The following is a 22,821-nucleotide window of genomic DNA, read 5'->3' on the forward strand; positions in this document are numbered from 1 at the left end:
AAGTATATACAGAGAGTTATTAGGAAAAGTGTGGGGTGGAGCATTGCTGTTTTCCATTCCGAAGCGAACGACCATCTTGAGAAATTCAACTGCGTGGTCAAGGAGTCTATCCAGCTATCTGTGAAAGGTAGCTTGAGTTGGAGAAATGTATTGCAATCTATACTGTTAGCTTATTAGACTTCACCTAATTCTGTGACCTCACTGAGCCCGTTTGAGTTGTTGAGGGGATGTAAACCTAGCACCAAGTTGGTACCATGGTGGTTGAAGAACAATGTAAAAATGGAGGGTGATATAGCTGAAGTGGCTTTCAAAGGAATTAGAAGTAGAGTGGCGTGGTAGTGAAAACCCACAATGTTTTCAAGTAAAGAAGTTTTATTGGTGCATCCACTCTTCTCTAGATTCCTCAAGCAACTGACACTATACACATTGGCATTCAGAATCACAGTTACATCTAAACACATGACATAACAAAGCTTGCTACCAAGCTAGGTTAAACATTACTGTGAAACTGAACTATACAGAATTCCCCTACAACAAACATTCTACTGCAATACTACATACCTTCCTTCCTTATCAAAATTAAAAAAAAGATACAACTTAAAGATAAACCACAATAGCCTTCTTTAAAAAAAAAAAAAACAAACACAAAAACTTTGCACAATTAGTGCAATATGAAATCTTCAAATCCTTCCTTCTAATTTGGTAATTGGAATTACGAGAAATCCCATCCGTCACAAAGTCCGAAGAACCCACATTTTTGTCTTCCATAGTGTCACTGCTGAAATCAGGAACATTGTCATTATCATATACATTAAGTGTAGGAAGATTCACTTTTGCTAACCTGGATAAACTCCACTAAGAACCATTGCTTAAATATGCTGACGTTTTCCAAAGTTTACAAATTACAAATATACCAGAACATTTGGGAAAGGCTTTCTTAACATGTAAAGGTAGCTTGACTTTAACTTTATCACCTATACTCATTTTTTGTTTACATACTATCCCTTCCGCCATGCTTTTTTCTTTTTATACAATTTTCATTCATCACTTTGTACATGTTTTTGTTATCAATCACATTCTCTTTTGGCTTTAACCAAGTAGGGTTTAACTCCTGTCTGGGTTTCCTTCCTTTAAATAATAAAAATGGTGAAGATGTGATTGTACAATGAGATGTACAGTGATAAGACCAAATGAGATCAGCTACATGTTTTCTATCATCCATTTGTGCTTTAAGAGCTAATTGAATGCTTTTAACTAACGTTTACTGAACCTTTCAACTAAACCATTCATATTTGATGAATATAAGGCTGTTTTTAAATGTTGAATGTTAGCCTTCTTGAGAAAAGATGTGAAAGAACTAGACGTAAATTAAGTACCAAAGTGTCGGAATCAGCACTTGATACCCATTTCACTTAACACCCATCTGGAAAAATAATCTATCACCAGAATAATATAGACTTTGCCATTCAAGATACCTTCATAGGGACCTAATACATCAATGTCTAACTTTTTCCTTGGTTTTTCAGAGACAATTGAATGTAAATGGGTAACTTGCTGAGTTTTTAGTACTTTTTCAGAATCTGCACCAGCTAAACAATCCTTTACAAAACAAATGATATAGGTATCCATGTATGGCCACCAAAATTGATCCCTTAGTTTCTCGATAGTACTCGTTTGCCCTAGATGTCCCAAATGGGCAATAGATATCAACTTGTTCCTGACCCCAACAGGAGGAACAATTTCTTCGGCTCTCAACACAATATCATTCGCCAACTAAAGCTCATCTCTGACTTTCCAATACACACACACTTCCTGGCATAAGTGCTTCTTTGACGGCCAACCATTAATGATATAACCTTTCAATACTTTAATCGTCTCATCATCACCAAAGAAGCTACCATCCAATCTTCTTTCGATATAACTTGGCCCATAGAAAGTACCACATCTTCCACAGCAGCTACTAAACATTAAACATTCCTCATGAGCCATCAAATTGTCACAGGTATAAAAGTTCCAGTCAGCCTAGATAAGCAATCTGCTTGAACATTTTGCACTCTGGGTATGTACACCACTATAAAATTAAACTAATACAACTTCGCCAGTAACCTCACCCATCTGGACCACTCCAATTTTTTAGATAGTAATAATATGTTCGAGGCATGTGGGCTGCTGAATTCATATCTTGTGCATAGATCGCCGCCTAGTGTTGGGTCCGGATGATTGCACATTGTTGTCCTAGAAGAGTCTTCGAAGTATCACGAGATAGGTGACTCCTCCCCTGGACTACAGTGCGCATGGGCATCCTCTCCATCTTCAGATTCTTTTTTTCCGCCATTGGGTTCGGATGTACTTTCTTGACTCAAGTTCGGAATCAATATAAAACTCTTTTCGCAAGGCCAAAAGGCCTTCGGGGCGTCGGTATTGTCTCTCGTTCGGTGCCTAGTACTTGATCCAGTTCTTTGAACAGGACGTCGAAGGCCGTTTGCCTTTTTTGACACCTAAGGCCCCGACGACGATCGACGATGGAACGGAGCCCGTTCAAGAGATGCCCCGTCTGCAACTCCAAATACCCTCTCATTGATGTGCACCCAGTGTGCAATAAATGCCTATCTCCGGACCACGACGAGGCCAGCTGCATGGCCTGTTCCAAGTTCCGGTCAAAGAAGACACTTCGGCTTCGAGGTGCCGCACAACAGTCGGCGCAGAAAACAGCACCCGACCCGGAGAACATCTTCGAGGCTGATGACGACGAGGGCGTCGATGAAGAGGATCCTGACCAGCAGTCGGACCCTGCGTCGGAGCACGACTCTAACTATAACGAGGACGAAGAAGAAGACTACGTCCATGAGGAAAATGTCGTCGAGGTAGGAGACGACGCAGAGGCCATCGGAGCCGTCGATGACGACTCGAGCGATGAGCAAGGCCCACCCGCAGTCGCGGGGCCCAATACTGACACTATACTCTCTACGGCTCAGGTCGAGGCATCGCCGTAAGGCCTTAGCAAAGATCTTAACCTGCATTCTATAGCCCCGCGTCAAGGCCCGGCTTAGAATACTTCTAAGGAGCCATCGGTCGATCAATCCACTCTCAGCGGTGAAATCGAAACTGAAACCGACAGATGCTAAATCGAAACCGAAACTGCTACAGACAGTCCTCGGATCGACGGCCTCGGATTTGTCGGCTCCAATCAAATCTAAGAGTGTCATCAACCCTTCGGGGTCACAAGGGGGCATCGGCCCGAAAACCGGCACGCCGAAGCCTGTCTCTACGGTCAAGCATGTTGCGCTGACGCTGTCGATGTCGACGTCCAAAGATGGCGACACTGGCAAAGGACTCCAGGCTAAAAAGGCTATTGATCCGAAGCTTACAGCCTCCAAGCCAATATTGAGCAAGGCCTTCGTGTCGAAGAGTAAACCCAACCCGAAAGGGCATGATGCGTCGAAGCAAAAGAGCGTGCCTGCTGCGCACCGGGAGCTCGAGTCGACGCAAGGCCGCAAGCAAACTAGTGATCAGACGAAGTCGGTCGGATCGAAGACAGCGCCACCCTCGAAGAAGGTCGGTTCGTCTCCAATGCTCACTCCGCCGATTAAGTATGGACTGCCCCCGACCGCTCGACCCAAAGCGTTCGAGCCACAAAAGAGCACCGGCACGACCAAAAAAGTGTCGGTGGTTTCAAGGACTCGGCCCGTTGAGGAGGATGTGGTGTTCCAAGCACCCTCCTATGACAATCAGTCGAAATTGTTCATAGACTCGGATTCTGGCAGACTCACCATTTACAAACGGAAAATCATTCCAGAGAATCCTTTAGAGTCATACAAAATCCCTCTCAAAAGAAAAAGGGATTCTGCCAACTCACCTGTTCTTTTTGAAGCTGTGGAGTCCTATGGACAATACTATGCCTATTCTCCCACAGGCACCAATGAGGATATGGGAGAGGGATACAATGAGGATGACTTTACTTATCCTGTTGACACAGATCAGGAAAAACCTCAACCCTGGACTGACCCTGCTGACCCTGGTGAGCCACACACCACGCCTGACACTCAGTCCTATACCGTCAAAACCTCGCCTACTGAAGATACTGCTGCGTTTAATGCATTAATTGAAAGGGCAGCCAAGAACCATGACGTGGAAATGCATGCTGACCCAGTGGAGGAGGACTTTCTGTTTGATACTTTCTCAACTTCAGAAAGATCAGGGAAGACATTGCCTATGCTAAAAGGTGTCCTTAAACACGCTACTGACGTTTTCAAGGAGACCACAAGGGCAAGGGTTGTAAACCCAAGGATTGAAAGGAAGTACCGGCCTGCGCCTGTGGACCCTACGTACATCAAGGGCCAGCTCCCATTGGACTCCCTCGTGGTGGCTAATGCTCGTAAAAGAGCAAACTCGCAGACAAGTGGTGATGCTCCCCCTCCCGACAAAGAATCCAAAATCTTAGAAGCTTCTGGCAAAAGAGCAGCGGCTCAAGCGGCAAATATTTGGAGGATCTCCAATACACAGGCCCTATTAGCCAGATATGATAGGGCACATTATGACACGTTAGAACAGCTACTACAACACCTGCCTGATGCCTATAAGGAGGGAGCAGAAATGCTGATACAGGAGGGGAAGTTAATTTCCAATGCATCCATCAAGTGTGCGCTCGATGCAGCAGACACAGCAGCTAGGGCCATCAACACAAGTGTGATGCTTAGAAGGCATGCCTGGCTACGCATCTCTGGTTTTAAGCCAGAGATAGAAACAACTTTACTCAATCAGCTGGTTAACCCTGAATTTCTCTTTGGTCCTGATGTAGACACGACCCTTGAAAAAATTAAAAAAGACACTGAGACAGCGAAATCCATGGCGGCTCTGCAGTCACAACAGTTCAGGGGCGGTTCCTTTCGTCGCTCCGGTAACAGGGGAGTCTCTAGAGGTCAAGCATCACAGCAAGCCCAATACAACAAAGGGGGCATGCAGACAACATATAACAAGAACAATGGGGGTGGATATCGTGGGAACAGCACAAAAGGCAGAGGACGAGGAAATAATAATGCCAGATCCTCCGCCACCAATAAACAGTGACGTCTTGTCACTGCCCCCAGACCATATAACACCGGTCGGGGGAAGACTTCAGCAGTTCCTGATGGTCTGGGAAGGCATTACAACAGACAGGTGGGTGAGAGAACTTATCCAATACGGCTATTGTCTAGAACTAACCTCCACTCCACCCAACATACCCCCAATGCACCGTCCTATGACCGCAGAGCACATGCACTTATTGCAGCAAGAAGTACTCTGCATGCTGCAAAAAGGGGTCATAGAACTCGTGCCTTTAGAACAGCAGGGTACAGGGGTGTACTCACTGTACTTCTTGATCCCAAAGAAGGACGGGTCTCTCCGGCCCATTCTAGACCTCAGACCCCTGAACCAGTACATCTTGTCAGAACATTTTCACATGCTAACTTTACAGCAGGTTCTACCATTGCTCAGTCAGGGGGACTTCCTAGCAACCCTGGACCTAAAGGACGCATATTTCCACATTCCTATTCACCCAGGACACAGGAAATATCTCAGGTTCACCATAAACAACCAGCATTACCAGTTCAAGGTCCTGCTTTTCGGGGTCACTACTGCCCCCAGGGTGTTCACCAAGTGCTTGGCGACAGTGGCTGCGCACCTTCGGAGACAACACATCCATGTCTATCCTTACCTGGACGACTGGCTTTTCCAAGCAAAGTCAGCCCAGCAATGTGCCAGCCACATGTCCCGCACAATTCACCTCCTGCACAGTCTAGGATTCTCACTGAAATACCCAAAATCACATCTTCAACCCACACATGTACAACAGTACCTAGGTGCGACAATAAACACTCTGACAGCAACAGCGCAACCAAACTCTGCCAGAGTCAACAGCATGCAGTTGCTGATTCAGACATTCAGGCCCCAACACTCACTCCCAGCGCAGGTATTTATGCAGCTGATCGGCATGATGGCCTCCTGCATCTTCATAGTCCCTCACGCGAGGCTACACATGCGTCCGCTTCAGGAGCGATTGGCACGACAGTGGAACCAGGCTCAGGGACATCTAAAAGACCTAGTGTTGGTGACTGGTCGTGCATACAACTCTCTGCATTGGTGGAACACACAAAACCTTTGCAGGGGACGACCGTTCCAAGAGCCTGTACCACAGATAGTGCCGACGACGGACGCCTCTCTCCAGGGCTGGGGAGCGCATGTCCTCCAGTATACAGTGCAGGGACTATGGATGACGCAGCAGCAAAATATGCATATCAATCTGTTGGAGCTGATGGCAATCTTCATGGCGATGAAGGCGTTCAGATTGCATTTATGCAACAAAGTCGTGCTGATCCGGACGGACAACATGACTGCCATGTATTACATTCAAAAGCAGGAAGGCACTCACTCTCCACAATTGTATCATCTAGCCCAGAGCATGTGGAAGGGGGCCATTCAAAGAAACATGTTCCTTATGGCGGAACATCTCCCAGGCAAGGACAACCAGATGGCGGACCTGCTCAGCAGGCACAGCCATCAAATGCACAAGTGGGAGATACACCCTTCGGTGCTCCAACCATATTTCCAGCAGTGAGGTCATCCAGAGATAGACCTATTTGCCACAAAAGAAAACACAAAATGCCAAAGTTTCGCCGCCAGGTTCCCACACCTGCAGTCTCAGGGCAATAGGATATGGATGAACTGGTCAGGCAGATTTGCGTACACTTTTCCCCCAGCACCGCTCATACTGCTAGTGGCATGTAAACTGCGACAGCACTCCATGGCGCTCATCCTGGTTGCTCCAACGTGGGCAAGGCAGGCGTGGTACACCACGTTCCTAGAACTCTCAGTGGTGCCTCACCAACGACTGCGCCTCACACCCAGTCTCCTCACTCAGAGCCATGGAGACATCCAGCACCCAGATCCGCAACAGTTGAGCCTTGCAATTTGGCTCCTGAGGTCATAGAGTTTGGCTACCTCAACTTGCCCCCTGACTGTATGAACATCATCAAGGAGGCAAGAAAACCTACAACCAGGGCATGCTATGCAGCCAAATGGAAGCGATTTGTCATTTACTGTTCCAATAATGACATAACTCCGCTGGATGCGTCCACGCAAAACATTATATGTTATTTATTGCATCTCTACAGATGCAATCTAGCATATAGTTCCATCAGGATACATTTGGCTGCAATGGCAGCTTATCTTCAAAACAGACAGCATATTTCTCTTTTCAGGGTGCCAGCCATTAAAGCCTTTATGGAAGGGCTCAAAAGGGTGATTCCTCCCATGCACCCTCCTTCACCTGTCTGGAATCTGAACATAGTTCTCACCAGACTAATGGGACCACCCTTTGAACCTCTTCACTCTTGTGAGATACAGTTTCTAACATGGAAAGTGGCTTTTCTAGTTGCAATCATGTCGCTAAGAAGAGTTAGTGAGCTTCAAGCCCTAACTATTCAAGAGCCTTTCATACAGATTCATGCTAATAGGGTAGTGCTCCGTACCAACCCTAAATTCATGCCTAAAGTGGTATCGCAGTTCCATATTAATCAAACCATAGAACTGCCCGTTTTCTTCCCAAATCCAGATTCAGTAGCAGACCGAGCACTGCACACGTTAGATGTTAAAAGAGCTCTCCTGTATTACATAGACAGGACAAAGAATTTCAGGAAAACTAAGCAACTGTTTGTTGCCTTCTCTCCACACCACAAAGGTAACCCCATTTCAAAATCAGGTATAGCCAGATGGATTGTTAAGTGCATACAGATATGCTATCAAAAGGCTAAACGCACATTAACAGTTCCCCAAAGAGCGCATTCCACACGCAAGTTAGGGGCATCCATGGCTTTCCTAGGTAACATTCCTCTAGAGGATATATGTAGAGCAGCCACATGGACCACCATACATACATTTACCAAACACTACTGCGTAGATGTACACTCCAAACAGCAAGCTGCTGTAGGACAGGCTGTTCTCAAAACTCTTTTTTAGACTGCTGCAGCTGGCACGGGCAACCACCGCTAAGGAGGTAACTGCTATTTATTCTATGCACAAGATATGAATTCAGCAGACCACATGCCTCGAACGGAATATGCTACTTACCAGTATGCATCTGTTCTTGGCATGTAGGGCTGCTGACATTCATATCGCCCGCCCTCCTCCTCCGTGCCTGTTGCAGCTGTAGCACTCAGAATCATTCTCAGGCATGGTCATCACTTACTGTATTACACTCCATCTCTGCCACAATGGCGAAAAACAATCTGAAGATGTGTATAGGCATTTATGATGGAGAGGATGCCCATGCGCACTGTAGTCCAGGGGAGGAGCCACCTATCTCGTGATACTTCGAAGACTCTTCCAGGACAACAATGTGCAATCATCCGGACCCAACACTAGGCGGCGATCTATGCACAAGATATGATTGTCAGCAGCCCTACATGCCAAGAACAGATGCATACTGGTAAGTAGCATATTCCTAATGGTTTATAATCTGTTCTCAGTTTTAAATGTTTGCCCCATAAATACATCTTGAAATGCTCAACTGCCGACACACAACCCAAAGCATCTCTCTCTATGGTAGAGAATTTTGCTTACGTGATAGTGACTGGCTTTGACGCAAAGGCAATAGCACTCTCAACATTTGCCTTCAGCTAACTCTACACCACTCCCAGACCAGTGGCCCTGGCCTCTATAGTGATAATATTGATCGCGTTTTGTGAAAATGCAGTTAATGGTTTACAGCCAATAATCGCTTCCATAACTGCATTAAAAGCCTCAAGGTGATCATTTAACCATGTGAGTATAACCCCTTTTTTTAACAAAACTCTCAAAGGAAGAACCATGTCCGCAAACTTGCTTACAAATCTAGAGTAATATTCACAAAGCACCAAAAGCAATTTGAGTTGATCTTTTTTCTGAGGCTCTGCCATCTTGCTGATGGAGTCGAATTAATCTTTCTTTAGAGCAATACCTGACCCACTAATGGTACGGCTTAACCCCTTCCACGCTGATGACGAGCTGGGCTCGTCATGGCGTAGCCTCTTCGCACGCTGATGACGAGCCCAGCTCGTCACGTAACATGGGCTTTTAAAAATCTCAGCGTACGAGCGGAATTCCGCTAGCGCGCATGAGGTTAAATACTCCACGTCTTAAGTAAAAACGTATCCAGTCTAACTGTCATACCCTTTTCTTGAGTGTGCTCAAAAGGTTGCCACTATCTCATGATGCTTGTCAGGTGCTTCAGAGTAAATCAGGATATCATCCTGGAATGCCACCACCCCATTGATATTTCCAAACAGACGATTCATCAACTTCTGGAAAAGCGATGCGGCAGATGACAAACTGAAAGGCATACTGGCATATCTGAAAGTACCTTCAGGAGTTATACATGTAGTAATATCTCATGATTCCTCTGTCAGTACAATTGGATGGTATTCAGCTTTTAAATCAATTGTAGTAAAATATTTAGCTCCACCAAGTTTCGGGAATAACTCTTGCACTTTGGGTAACGGAATACACTCAACAGCAATTTGTTTGTTGACAGATCTAAGGTCCACACACATTCTGAGCTCTCCATTTTTTGTCTTAACCAAAACGATAGGCAAAACCCATTCCGAGGCATACACCTTGCCAACAATAGTCGTATGTTTGAAAAAAAATATCTGCAATAAAATAACCTAACATGTTGATTTCTTTTCCTCCAAAACCAAACACTCTCAAATCATTAGGTTGCAAAGCTTTATCCTTCCATTTTTCATGAAAAACAAGTCTGAAATTATGGTATATGGAGATCATGAATATGCCATTACTTCTAGACTCCTTCCATCAATAACAATAGTACATAAAAGAGGAACATATGGTTCATTATGAATTTAAAATGTTGTCATGGAATTGGCCACAATCTGTACACAATCAGAAATTAACCCTTACCTTCTTTGATTATCTTGAGAGGTTGTTGCTTCCTCCTTTTCTAGAATATTATCTACCTCTCTTACACAAAGCACCTTGTTCTGACAGTTGCTTTCATCATCTGCTACAATTTCCGAATTTTCTTCTAAAATAACAAACTCTTCTGCCCCCACTTAGGCACACATTACCAAAATGATCAATCTTTTTATACCTGGCACATTCTTTCCCTCTTGCTGGATAATGTTTGATTTGATAAGTGTGTGATTTGGACCCACATCCAGTACACAGCAATCTATAAGTAGAACACTCATTTTTATAGTAACAATGGGTGTATTTGACTTTACATGTTTACCCATTTTAACATTTGGACTTTTAACAGCTTCACCTTCAGATGCACTTTCCAAGTTTATGGTTTTTAACAAAGTAATAGATCTCTCAACACTTTTAGCTATTTCCATGGTTTCTCGTAGTGTGGGATTATGATGTCGCAGAAGTTGTTCCTGAATTTTCTTATTAGCACAACCTATTACCAACTGATCTCTAATATACGTATCCATATCTATCCCAAATTCACATTCAGCAGCTAGTGTCCTTAAAGAAGAGACATAAGCGTCTATAGATTCATTAACCATCTGAAGACGTGTATAAAAATGAAATATTTCCAATACAATATGTGGTTGTTCTACATACCTAAAGTTCTTTGAAACAATCACAATCACCTGCTTCCGTACCATGAAGTGTAGGTAAGGGAGCAAGATGTTCAAAAACATCCTCCGCATCTGTGCCCACTAAATTTAACTCTTTTTTTCTTTGAGCACTAAAGTTGTTGCCATTACTAGCCAATAAATAATTATTAAATAAGCTTAACCATTTTATCCATTTCATACTGGGTTCATTTGGTCTCTTAAAGATTGGTGGTGGTGGGTTCTCACCAATCGTAGCCACAGTATTTAATAAATAAATAATAATTTTAAAAAACGATTCCACAAGCAATACTTAAAAGTAAACTTTGTCTGTTTGCTGAAACTGTCTTTAAATTTCAATATGGTGTGCGCATCACTGAATAATCCATGATGAGCATTGAGCGATATGCTTTGATAATTGTGTGCATATCACAGACTATGGCTCCTACTGCACCAAAAAGGCGAATTCCTTCCTTCGTTTGATAAACGCTGCTAACAGTATTCCCAAGAATCTGTGCACATCACAGATACATTTATTAGCTCTTGTGCGCAGACCAATAGGTAGAAAGAACTTCCATGCTCTATGTACCAATTATTGTGAGCACATCACAGAAGCATTCAGCTCCTCTTGTGAACGTTAATCTTTTCCAAAGGATACGTACATCACAAAGACAAGTAAAACGGAGCCATTTGCAATGTGGAAATTCTCCTGTCACAAGACGCACGCACATTGCTGGCGTCCCTTAAAGCTTAAAGAATAAAGAAAAGTACCTTGATTCCATGGAATGTTCTTAAAGACCTCTTTTACCTGATGGCTGCAAAATCTATCCTCCACTCGGCAGTGGATTTCTGGAAAATGGTCATAGATCCCTTGAAGGTACGTACACATTTAACCAATGTAGACGGTGTACGATCCTTAATATTGGCTGCTCCCCTCGTTTTCGGTTCAGATCTGTATTGTCGATAAAATGTAGTAGTGAAAATGACTCACAATGTATTCAAGTAAAGAAGCTTTATTGGAGCATCCACTCTTCTCTTGACTCCCCAAGCAACTGCCGCTACACACATTGGAATTCAGAATCACAGTTACATCTAAACACATGACATAACACAGCTAGCTACTAAGCTAGGCTAAGCATTACAGTGAACCAGAACCATACGCAATATAGAATTCTCCTACAACTAACATTCCACTGCAGTACTACAAGTGGAGGACCTCAAAGCGAAAATGAGAGAGTATTTAAGAAGGAGGAAAGGAGCAAGAAGCAGGCAGGTGGTGATGGTTGTCGGCATGGTACCTCTTAAGAAGGAGACTATGGTAGGAAATTGGTTTGCCAGTTAGTCAGATCCTGCATGTGTCATTGAAGTCTGAAATCTCCACAGGGTGTCGGTTTCTGTTGTGACAATTTAGAAGGTAATGTTTATTTAGACATGTCTGAAAATGAGTGTGTCAAGAACACAGGAATGGGCATGCCCACTGGTTTAGGTAGAACGGATGTGGTCAAGTTGCCCCAGAAGTATTAAGTCATGATGAACACCTTTTAAGTTCAAGGATTTTGTCTTAATATTGAAAACAAAAATGTAAATGGGAAAGGTGTGTTGTATGAATGAGTGTGTCATGCGTGTTGAGCTTGTGCATTGTTGTTGTGGGAAGTAGACACGAGCGGGACATGTTGTGCTACGCTCGTGTCTATTTCTTAAGATGCAGGCTCATGAGTTTAAGCAGGGTTTGGCTTGTGTGGCGGCGTGTCTTTCAAACCCTGTGGTGGGTTATATATATGTGGGGAAGTGACAGTTTGCATTATATGGTGACTGGACTTGTACCTGTGAACTTGCTAGTTCCTGAATAAACTTTGTGCCGTCACCATACCTTCATTTGTGTCACCGACCTTCATATTTAATATTGTGACTAATGTAGTTTCATTAAATTGCTTTTCATATATAAAATGTCTACATTTTACATTTTAGAGGAACGCTGATTGCTGCAAATATATGACTGATTGTTTATGTAAACCGAAAAAAATGCCTAAAAATATTGACAATGAACAGCTCACCTTGTGCCAAGCTCGACGTCATTTAATAGCATAAAGCACCATCCGGACCATGTCGAAGTTACAGGATGAGAACACGTACTAGGACATCTCTAAGAGGTAACATAGGTAACATGTTCCTTTGCTTCTCTTCGTTTCGCTTCCAGAATATCCCTTAATGTTCTGCAAGACACATCTTTCAATGAAACTTTCTTCCAATCCTTTTCCCATAGAGGAATCATGCATGGGGGCCTGGGGATTGCTGTCCCTCCATTCCAGTGGGTTCATGACATTATATCCACTCATTGGCAACTGTAACAATAAGATTTATGATGAATTTGGAAGAAGACGAGGTATTGAGAGTGTAGATCTCTTTATTAAGTTAGATGGTAAGTATTCAGGTGAGACCCCACCAGGAGCAGCCCACTTGCTGCTCAGCCCGCTCACAACTGATCCTCACGCTCAGACATTCAAACACTCTATTCTAACCACTCACCAACATTCCACTCATTCCACTCTGGCTGAGCAGCAAGACCTACTATGTTTAGACTACCACAGCAACAGGCTGAAGAGAAGCAGAGGCTTCCTAACTGATTCAGACATGTTGCTCTAATCAGCAACAGAACACATTGACTCCTAATTAAAGAACCTTCCACAGCTACTTCTGTGACATCAACACTCCATTCTAACCACTCACCAACATTCCACTCATTCCACTCTGGCTGAGCAGCAAGACCTACTATGTTTAGACTACCACAGTAACAGACTGAAGAGAAGCAGAGGCTTCCTAACAGAGTCAGACATGTTGCTCTAATCAGCAACAGAACACACTGACTCCCAATTTAAGAACCTTCCACAGCTACGTCTGTGACATCAACACTCCATTCTAACCACTCACCAGCATTCCACTCATTCCACTCTGGCTGAGCAGCAAGACCTACTATGTTTAGACTACCACATCACCTTCCCCCTTTTAAACAGAAACAAAAGAATTATGCAAGTACAATATTAATATGAATCAACCAAGGGGAAAATTCTTAACATTACATAAGAAGGAAAAAGACAAGTAATAATTCATAAAAGAAAATACATTGCAAGTCTGAAAATTGTTAACATTGCATCTGAAGGGAAAAAGACAAGTAATAATTCATAAAAGAAAATGCAAAGCAATTCTGATCCCCATTAACAAAGCACATGAAGGAAAGAAAAGCAAAAGCTGGAAAAAGAGAAGAACAGAAGAAGCCATTCGTAATAAAATAAGGAAAGACTGCAATATATAAATTAAGACAGGTGAAAATTGCACCGTGTTGAACTTTAAAATAAGTCTAACGTTTCAGAAACAGATTGTAGATTCTACACACCGTGAATAAAAATCCAATAACGTAAATTAGCAAGAAGTAGAAATCTAACAAGTGATATCTGCACATCCCAGTGAATATCACCAAGCCAAAACGCTTAAAACTGTCCACGCAAATGTGAACACCGTCATACCATGAATAAAACAACCCCTTTAACTAAACAAGTTTTTTTCTTTAAAAAAAAACTATGAACCATACACATCAATAGATGAGAAATCCACTTGCCGGTGGAAGACCCATAGCCGAAGCCTATTTCAGCCATAACCTGAAAAAGAAAGAGAATTGAGTGTATAGAGTTCCAAAATATGAAGGTTGAAATGCCCCATGCACATTACACAAAAGGTGGGTACAAGCCCAATAAAACTACATATGGGTACTTTTCACAAATATAGGCACACCGGCCAAAATGATGGGTACTCAGCCCATTGTGCATTTCTTAAAACAAATATAGGCACACTAGCCAAAATGATGAGTACTCAGCCCATTGCGCATTTCTAAAAACAAAAATGGGTAAACTGTCCCCAAAAAGATGGGTACTCAGCCCATTGCGCATTCCCAAAACAAATGTGGGTACACTGCCCGATGTGTAATAAAACTAGAATACACTACATATAGCACATGACCAATTAAAACAAAATGTGAAAACGGCCCAATTGTGCATGAAACCTTTTCACTTGAAATCAAAACACAGACCATTGCGCATTAACCCATTTGTAATTTAAAAATAAAGGTGGGCTACATACCATTAAGCATTCCTCAAAAAGTATGGATACACAGGCCTCTTAACTAATAAAAATATGGTCATAGCGCCCAAACCAATATTAACGCAATTCATTGTGAAACTCAACCTCGAGCAAACCACTATCCAAGGTAAGACTAAGATGTTAATGCTAGGCACAAAAAAAAAAAAAGGGTAGAATCAGTGTATAGGGTGTGAACTACCCACACTGTAGATTACCAGAATGTGAAGAGACCGGCTCTAACACAATGAATACCCTAAAGACCAAATCATGCCTAGAACCCTCAGGATCAGGAACCTCAACAAATGCATAAAGATTTCGCTATGTGACTGCAACATGAACAATTTCACCAGTTAAGTATGTAATAACGCATATAGCATTGACTCAATGTACTAAATAGATAAAAACTGCAAAAATTTACCGAAAGCAGTCAGGCATCGTAACTTAAATTAGTAGTACAGATACAGTAATGCCATATGAGTCAAAACGAAACATAGAACAACACCAAAATGTTCTGCAAGACACATCTTTCAATGAAACTTTCTTCCAATCCTTTTCCCATAGAGAAATCATGCATGGGGGCCTAAGGATTGCTGTCCCTCCATTCCAGTGGGTTTATGACATTATATCCACTCATTGGCAACTGTAACAATAAGATTTATGATGAATTTGGAAGAAGACGAGGTATAGAGAGTGTAGATCTCTTTATTAAGTTAGATGGTAAGTATTCAGGTGAGACCCCACCAGGAGCAGCCCACTTGCTGCTCAGCCCGCTCACAACTGATCCTCACGCTCAGACATTCAAACACTCTATTCTAACCACTCACCAACATTCCACTCATTCCACTCTGGCTGAGCAGCAAGACCTACTATGTTTAGACTACCACAGCATTAGGCTGAAGAGAAGCAGAGGATTCCTAACTGATTCAGACATGTTGCTCTAATCAGCAACAGAACACACTGACTCCCAATTAAAGAACCTTCCACAGCTACTTCTGTGACATCAACACTCCATTCTAACCACTCACCAACATTCCACTCATTCCACTCTGGCTGAGCAGCAAGACCTACTATGTTTAGACTACCACAGCAACAGACTGAAGAGAAGCAGAGGCTTCCTAACAGAGTCAGACATGTTGCTCTAATCAGCAACAGAACACACTGACTCCCAATTAACCTCATAGCTGCTATTATACATTCCTCCCCAGTGCTGCGCTGTCCATTAGAACTAGTGCTGAATGGACGTTCAATGGTCGTGCGCAGCACTGGGGAGGTAGTGCTGCCGTCGGCCAATGCACCGAGGCAGCACTTAAGGGGTTAAAGAACCTTCCACAGCTACGTCTGTGACATCAACTCTCCATTCTAACCACTCACCAGCATTCCACTCATTCCACTCTGGCTGAGCAGCAAGACCTACTATGTTTAGACTACCACATCACCTTCCCCCTTTTAAACAGAAACAAAAGAATTATGCAAGTACAATATTAATATGAATCAACCAAGGGGAAAATTCTTAACATTACATAAGAAGGAAAAAGACAAGTAATAATTCATAAAAGAAAATACATAGCAAGTCTGAAAATTGTTAACATTGCATCTGAAGGGAAAAAGACAAGTAATAATTCATAAAAGAAAATGCAAAGCAATTCTGATCCCCATTAACAGAGCACATGAAGGAAAGAAAAGCAAAAGCTGGAAAAAGAGAAGAACAGAAGAAGCCATTCGTAATAAAATAAGGAAAGACTGCAATATATAAATTAAGACAGGTGAAAATTGCACCCTGTTGAACTTTAAAATAAGTCTAACGTTTCAGAAACAGATTGTAGATTCTACACACCGTGAATAAAAATCCAGTAACGTAAATTAGCAAGAAGTAGAAATCTAACAAGTGATATCTGCACATCCCAGTGAATATCACCAAGCCAGAAGGCTTAAAACTGTCCACGCAAATGTGAACACCGTCATACCATGAATAAAACAACTCCTCTAACTAATCAAGTTTTTTTGTTTAAAAAAAAACTATGAACCATACACATCAATAGATGAGATATCCACTTGCCGGTGGAAGACCCATAGCCGAAGCCTATTTCAGCCATAACCTGAAAAAGAAAGAGAATTCAGTGTATAGAGTTCCAAAATATGAAGGTTGAAATGCCCCATGCACATTACACAAAAGGTGGGTACAAGCCCAATAAAACTACATATGGGTACTTTTCACAAATATAGGCACACCGGCCAAAATGATGGGTACTCAGCCCATTGTGCATTTTTAAAAACAAAAATGGGTAAACTGTCCCCAAAAAGATGGGTACTCAGCCCATTGCGCATTCCCAAAACAAATGTGGGTACACTGCCCGATGTGTAATAAAACTAGAATACACTACATATAGCACATGACCAATTAAAACAAAATGTGAAAACGGCCCAATTGTGCATTAAACCTTTTCACTTGAAATCAAAACACAGACCATTGCGCATTAACCCATTTGTAATTTAAAAATAAAGGTGGGCTACATACCATTAAGCATTCCTCAAAAAGTATGGATACACAGGCCTCTTAACTAATAAAAATATGGTCATAGCGCCCAAACCAATATTAACGCAATTCATTGTTAAACTCAACCTCGAGCAAACCACTATCCAAGGTAAGACTAAGATGTTAATGCTAGGCACAAAAAAAACAAAAAGGGTAGAATCAGTGTATAGGGTGTGAACTACCCACACTGTAGATTACCAGAATGTGAAGAGACCGGCTCTAACACAATGAATACCCTAAAGACCAAATCATGCCTAGAACCCTCAGGATCGGGAACCTCAACAAATGCATAAAGATTTCGCTATGTGACTGCAACATGAACAATTTCACCAGTTAAGTATGTAATAACGCGTATAGCATTGACTCAATGTACTAAATAGATAAAAACTGCAAAAATTTACCGAAAGCAGTCAGGCATCGTAACTTAAATTAGTAGTACAGATACAGTAATGCCATATGAGTCAAAACGAAACATAGAACAACACCAAAATGTTCTGCAAGACACATCTTTCAATGAAACTTTCTTCCAATCCTTTTCCCATAGAGAAATCATGCATGGGGACCTAAGGATTGCTGTCCCTCCATTCCAGTGGGGTTATGACATTATATCCACTCATTGGCAACTGTAACAATAAGATTTATGATGAATTTGGAAGAAGACGAGGTATAGAGAGTGTAGATCTCTTTATTAAGTTAGATGGTAAGTATTCAGGTGAGACCCCACCAGGAGCAGCCCACTTGCTGCTCAGCCCGCTCACAACTGATCCTCACGCTCAGACATTCAAACACTCTATTCTAACCACTCACCAACATTCCACTCATTCCACTCTGGCTGAGCAGCAAGACCTACTATGTTTAGACTACCACAGCAACAGGCTGAAGAGAAGCAGAGGATTCCTAACTGATTCAGACATGTTGCTCTAATCAGCAACAGAACACACTGACTCCCAAATAAAGAACCTTCCACAGCTACTTCTGTGACATCAACACTCCATTCTAACCACTCACCAACATTCCACTCATTCCACTCTGGCTGAGCAGCAAGACCTACTATGTTTAGACTACCACAGCAACAGACTGAAGAGAAGCAGAGGCTTCCTAACTAAGTCAGACATGTTGCTCTAATCAGCAACAGAACACACTGACTCCCAATTAAAGAACCTTCTGTTCCACAGCTACTTCTGTGACATCAATCAGCTCTGTGACGTCATCAACTTTACAACACAAAAATAATTTGTTTTATACAGTAAGATGTCCGGTTTCTTTCTGTCTCTGCTTGGACTGCCAGTGATCCAGACAAAAAAAGTAAAACATTGTCAAATCTGTATAATTTCAAATAAGTCAAACAAACGTCATGTTTAGCGAGGATTTGCACATGAAGTTGCTTTTGAATATTTTTATAAATACTATTTTATATTTATAAACTTATTTATTGAGATTTGTATAACCGCAATTATATTATATATTTGTCAATAAAATTGTAGTAATGAACACACTGGAGAATGCTCATTAGAAGTTGTTCTTTATTCAAGCACATTCACAACTAATACAATTAGGAACCAATCGTTCAACATCCAAATCCACTCTAGGCCACCAATATAGTACTTTGATATTACTTTTAGTTCTAGAAATACCTTGATGTCCTTCATGGCCAATTTGAACAAATCTTTTGTCGCATTCCTTTGGGAGGGATGATTTTCTCACCCCGACACACAAACTTGCCATCCAAAATCAATTCATCCCTAACCTCCCAAAACATTCTCAAAAGTGGATTTGTTTTGCAGTCACTAGACCATCCATTGGTGATTTTGTCCTTTACCAACTGTAAGAGGTCATCTTTCTCAACTTCTTGTTTCCATTCTTCAATACCCAAACCACATGAATCTGAAAAAATACTTGCAACACAATAGTCATTCCAAGAACTTTTGTCCAATTCTCTTAAAGGAAGAGACAACCTACTCAAAAAGTCAGCAATCACGTTCTTAACACCAGGGACATACTGTACCTCATAGACAAAATCTTGCAACCTCATAGATAACCTTGCAAATCTGGCAGAAGCCCTGCATAATCCTTCAGTGGTAAGTAATTTTGTTCAGGGCTTGTGATCGGAACGAAGAATAAACTTTTTTCCCCAAATGAATTTTCGGAAATGTTCCATAGCCCAAACATTAGCCAACGTCTCCCGTTCAATTACAGAATATTTCTCCTCGCTGGAGACAAAGAACGTGAGGCAAAGCCTATCACCACTTACATACCTTGCTCAGGCACATGTGATAACACACCACCCAACCCAGGGCCACTTGCATCTGTGGTGACAAAGAAATTAGCACTAGGGTCATAACCTGTAAAGTCGGAGCATTGGCAATGGCAGTTTTGATCTCATTAAAAGCATTTTGACAGGCATCATTCCAAACAAAGGTGTTTTTGTTATTCATCAATTGGACGGATTTCATAGGTTTTTTGAGAAAAGTGGTTGACAAATTTAGAATAAAATTCTGTTAAACCCAAGAAGGACCTGAGTTCATCTTTAGATTTGGGTGCGGGAGAACTGATTATGGCATGCACAAGTTTAGTTTTAGGTTTGATCCCACTATCACAAATTTCATGCCCCAAATAGGTAACAGTTTTCTCAGCAAACTTACATTTACTATTTTCGGCAGCTAAACTATTGTCTTTCAAGAGCATGAGAACTTCTCTAAGTGTAGTCTCATGGTGTGTTTTGCTTTTACCCATGACTAAGATGTCATCTTGAAAGAAGATGACTTCCGGAATGTGACTGAAAAGTTATGAAATCAACCTCTGGAAAACTGTGGCTGCGGACGCTAGACCGAACAGCATGCGTTTGAATCTAAAACATCCAAAGGGAGTGTAAAACGTAGTAAAATGCCTGCTATCTGTATCTAAATCTACTTGATGCTATGCAGCTGACAGATTCAAGCTGGAAAACCACTTGGCATGCCAGATAAGGGACAACATCTCATCAATTCTAGGAAGTGGGAATTGATCAACTAAGATGTTGTTGTTCAAGTACTTCAAGTCAACGCATAAACGGGCCTTACCATTAGATTTTTAGGCAACGACCAATGGAGAAACCCATTCCGAACTTGCCACTGGTTCAATCACGTTAGCATCTAATAACTTGTACAATTCAGCTTTTACCTCATCTCTGACTATGAAAGGAATGTTACGTGCTTTATGAATTTTTGGAATGGCACCTTCCTTCAGCCTTATCGGGTGAGTAAACCCTTTAAGTTGACCCATACCACCAGAAAAGACTGTCAGAAATTCCTCCAAACCCCATTTCTTAGTACTTTCACTGTCACATGAGATGGGAACTTGCTCTTTGCTGTTAGCGTCAAGGTTAATATTCAAGTTTTTCTAACCTTTCTACTCCAAAAAAGATAGTCCTTCTTTGGCTATGTGCCAGTAGCGTGTCTATCCTTAAACCGAAAGATCAAAATTCTGAAACCCAAAAGATAAATGTTTTCTCCTGTGTAGCTCTCCAGCGATATGTTGTTGGTTTCTAACCAACTACCAATGTTAGAAACAAAATGCCTATCCCAAACCTCTTGGGAAATTTTTGTGTATGGAGAGCCAGAATCTGCAGCAAGTTGGATGGAGATTCCCCCCAAAGAAACTTGACATAACGGTTTGGACGAGTATGTGTCAATAAATTTAGTACAACATTTTTTTTTTTATGAACTGGGTTTGTACTTCCTCATCACTGGAACTGGAATAAGAATAAGCTTCACCATCTTGTACACATGCTACTTTGCTTTTGGGTTTCTTTTTACCTTTCCTGTTGCAAAGTTTGGCAAAGTGTCCAATAATACCGCATTCCATACACTTAGAAGTCTTAGCACGAGATTTGTCAAAATTAGCTGAATGGAAACGACTTCCACACCTGTAACAATCAAGATTACCTACTTTTTTAGGTACAAAATACTCTTTTTTCTTATTATCAATTTAGAGTCACGGTTACCTTTGTGACCCAGTGTACATTCTGAGATTTTACCAACAACCTCATTGTCTTTCTTGTCATGTGACAATGTGGCCATCGCACAACGTTCAGATAACTCAACTTTTTTAACCATCCTTTACGCCACCTTCACCTTTAACCCATAATTTGTCCTGCATGGTCTTAATTTTAGTATACATGACCACTTGATCCCTGACTAACTCATCATGTAATTGTGCAAATTTACATTTGCTTGCTAATTTCTTTAACACAGAAATGTATTCCTCTATACTTTCATGCTTTTCTTGTTTCCTCTGAAAGAAAGCATGTTTTGTAACAGCTATACACACAGTGGGAGAAAAATGATCAAGGTCTAAAATATCAGCTTTAAATACATCTAGATCTCCCCCAGCTCTCGATGCTTTAGTAATTCATTGTATAAACGTAGACCTTCAGGGCCTAAAGAATACATCAAAATCCCTTTTTTCCTTTCAGGGGAAAAACTTTCACTAATATACTCTAGATTTGCAACATAACTAAGAAAGAACTCTTTCCAGTCCCTCCACGATACAAGTGGTTCCCCTGGATTGAGTAAGATTCCTTTGGAGTATTAATATGTATGATAGATCCACTAATATCACCAGCTGCTGTGCTTGTATTTGTAGACATGGTAGTGCTTGTGTCTGTAGACACGCCTACACAAAGAGGTGTTTAGAATACATGAAGCCAACAGGAATGTAGTACCCTGATCAGGCAGTTGTTGGTGATAAGCAATGGCAGAAAGAAAAGGAAAAGAAATAAAGCATGCCCAAAAGTAGACAATGTTCCTTTAGTTGAAAATCTCCAAAAGGAAAATACACATGTGCTGCATAGCATCCTTGGAATCATGAATACATTTCAAAAATACCCTTTAAACATACAAGCAGTTTGTGGCGCCCTTGGAAACGTGAATACATTTCAGAAATACCCTTTAAATGTGAAGTGAAACCAACGTTTTCTCAACTCTTGAAGAAATGACTAGTACGGTGGTGGATTGAGTGCGATGAACTGTTCACAACTCACTTGAGCTTAAAATGGCCGCCGTACGGGACCTTGGACATGCTGACGTCAGCTGACCTCTGCTTGAATCGAGTAGTGCAGTCATTCGTCAGAAGGTGAAGCGCGTCAGAAGTAAACACTGATGGAACACGGTGCCTAAAACGCTAGGCAGAACCATGGAGACAGCATACTAGAGCGGTATGCCTGCGGGATTTGAAACTTACGCCGTTGGAGATAACTGTGAGTAAGGCCTGTAAACGATGTCCTGCACTTATTTCAAAGGGGCTATTTTGAGTCCAAATCCTCACAGGGCGATCTCTCCGTTTCCCACTGGTTGAGTTCTGTCGTCCAGTGTGATGTTCAGTCGGAAGTAGATGATGTAGGGGCTAAATAAACTCAAATCGAGTGCACAAATAAAATGCTTAAATACACTCAATGGATTCTCCGCCAGCCCGTCGCCAAAATTGTAGTAATGAACACACTGGAGAATGTTCATTAGAAGTTGTTCTTCTTTTTTCAGCAAAGTTGTGCAGGCTAAAAAGGTTCTTGCAACAGCAATCCCAGCA

At 41.8% G+C, this 22,821-nt stretch overlaps 1 protein-coding gene across 1 annotated transcript; it reads left to right on the plus strand.

Moving 5' to 3' along the window:
• Nucleotides 1–3,297: 3,297 nt before the first annotated feature.
• Nucleotides 3,298–20,263, plus strand: LOC147692718 (uncharacterized). The gene is made up of 2 exons (XM_086939549.1): nt 3,298–4,879; nt 20,184–20,263. Exons 1-2 carry the CDS (start codon nt 3,298–3,300, stop codon nt 20,261–20,263), a joined length of 1,662 nt encoding a protein of 553 aa, XP_086795675.1.
• Nucleotides 20,264–22,821: the final 2,558 nt, after the last annotated feature.

The sequence above is a fragment of the Lissotriton vulgaris genome, chromosome 9, assembly GCF_964263255.1.
Source record: "Lissotriton vulgaris chromosome 9, aLisVul1.2, whole genome shotgun sequence".
NCBI classification, from domain to species: Eukaryota; Metazoa; Chordata; class Amphibia; order Caudata; family Salamandridae; genus Lissotriton; species Lissotriton vulgaris.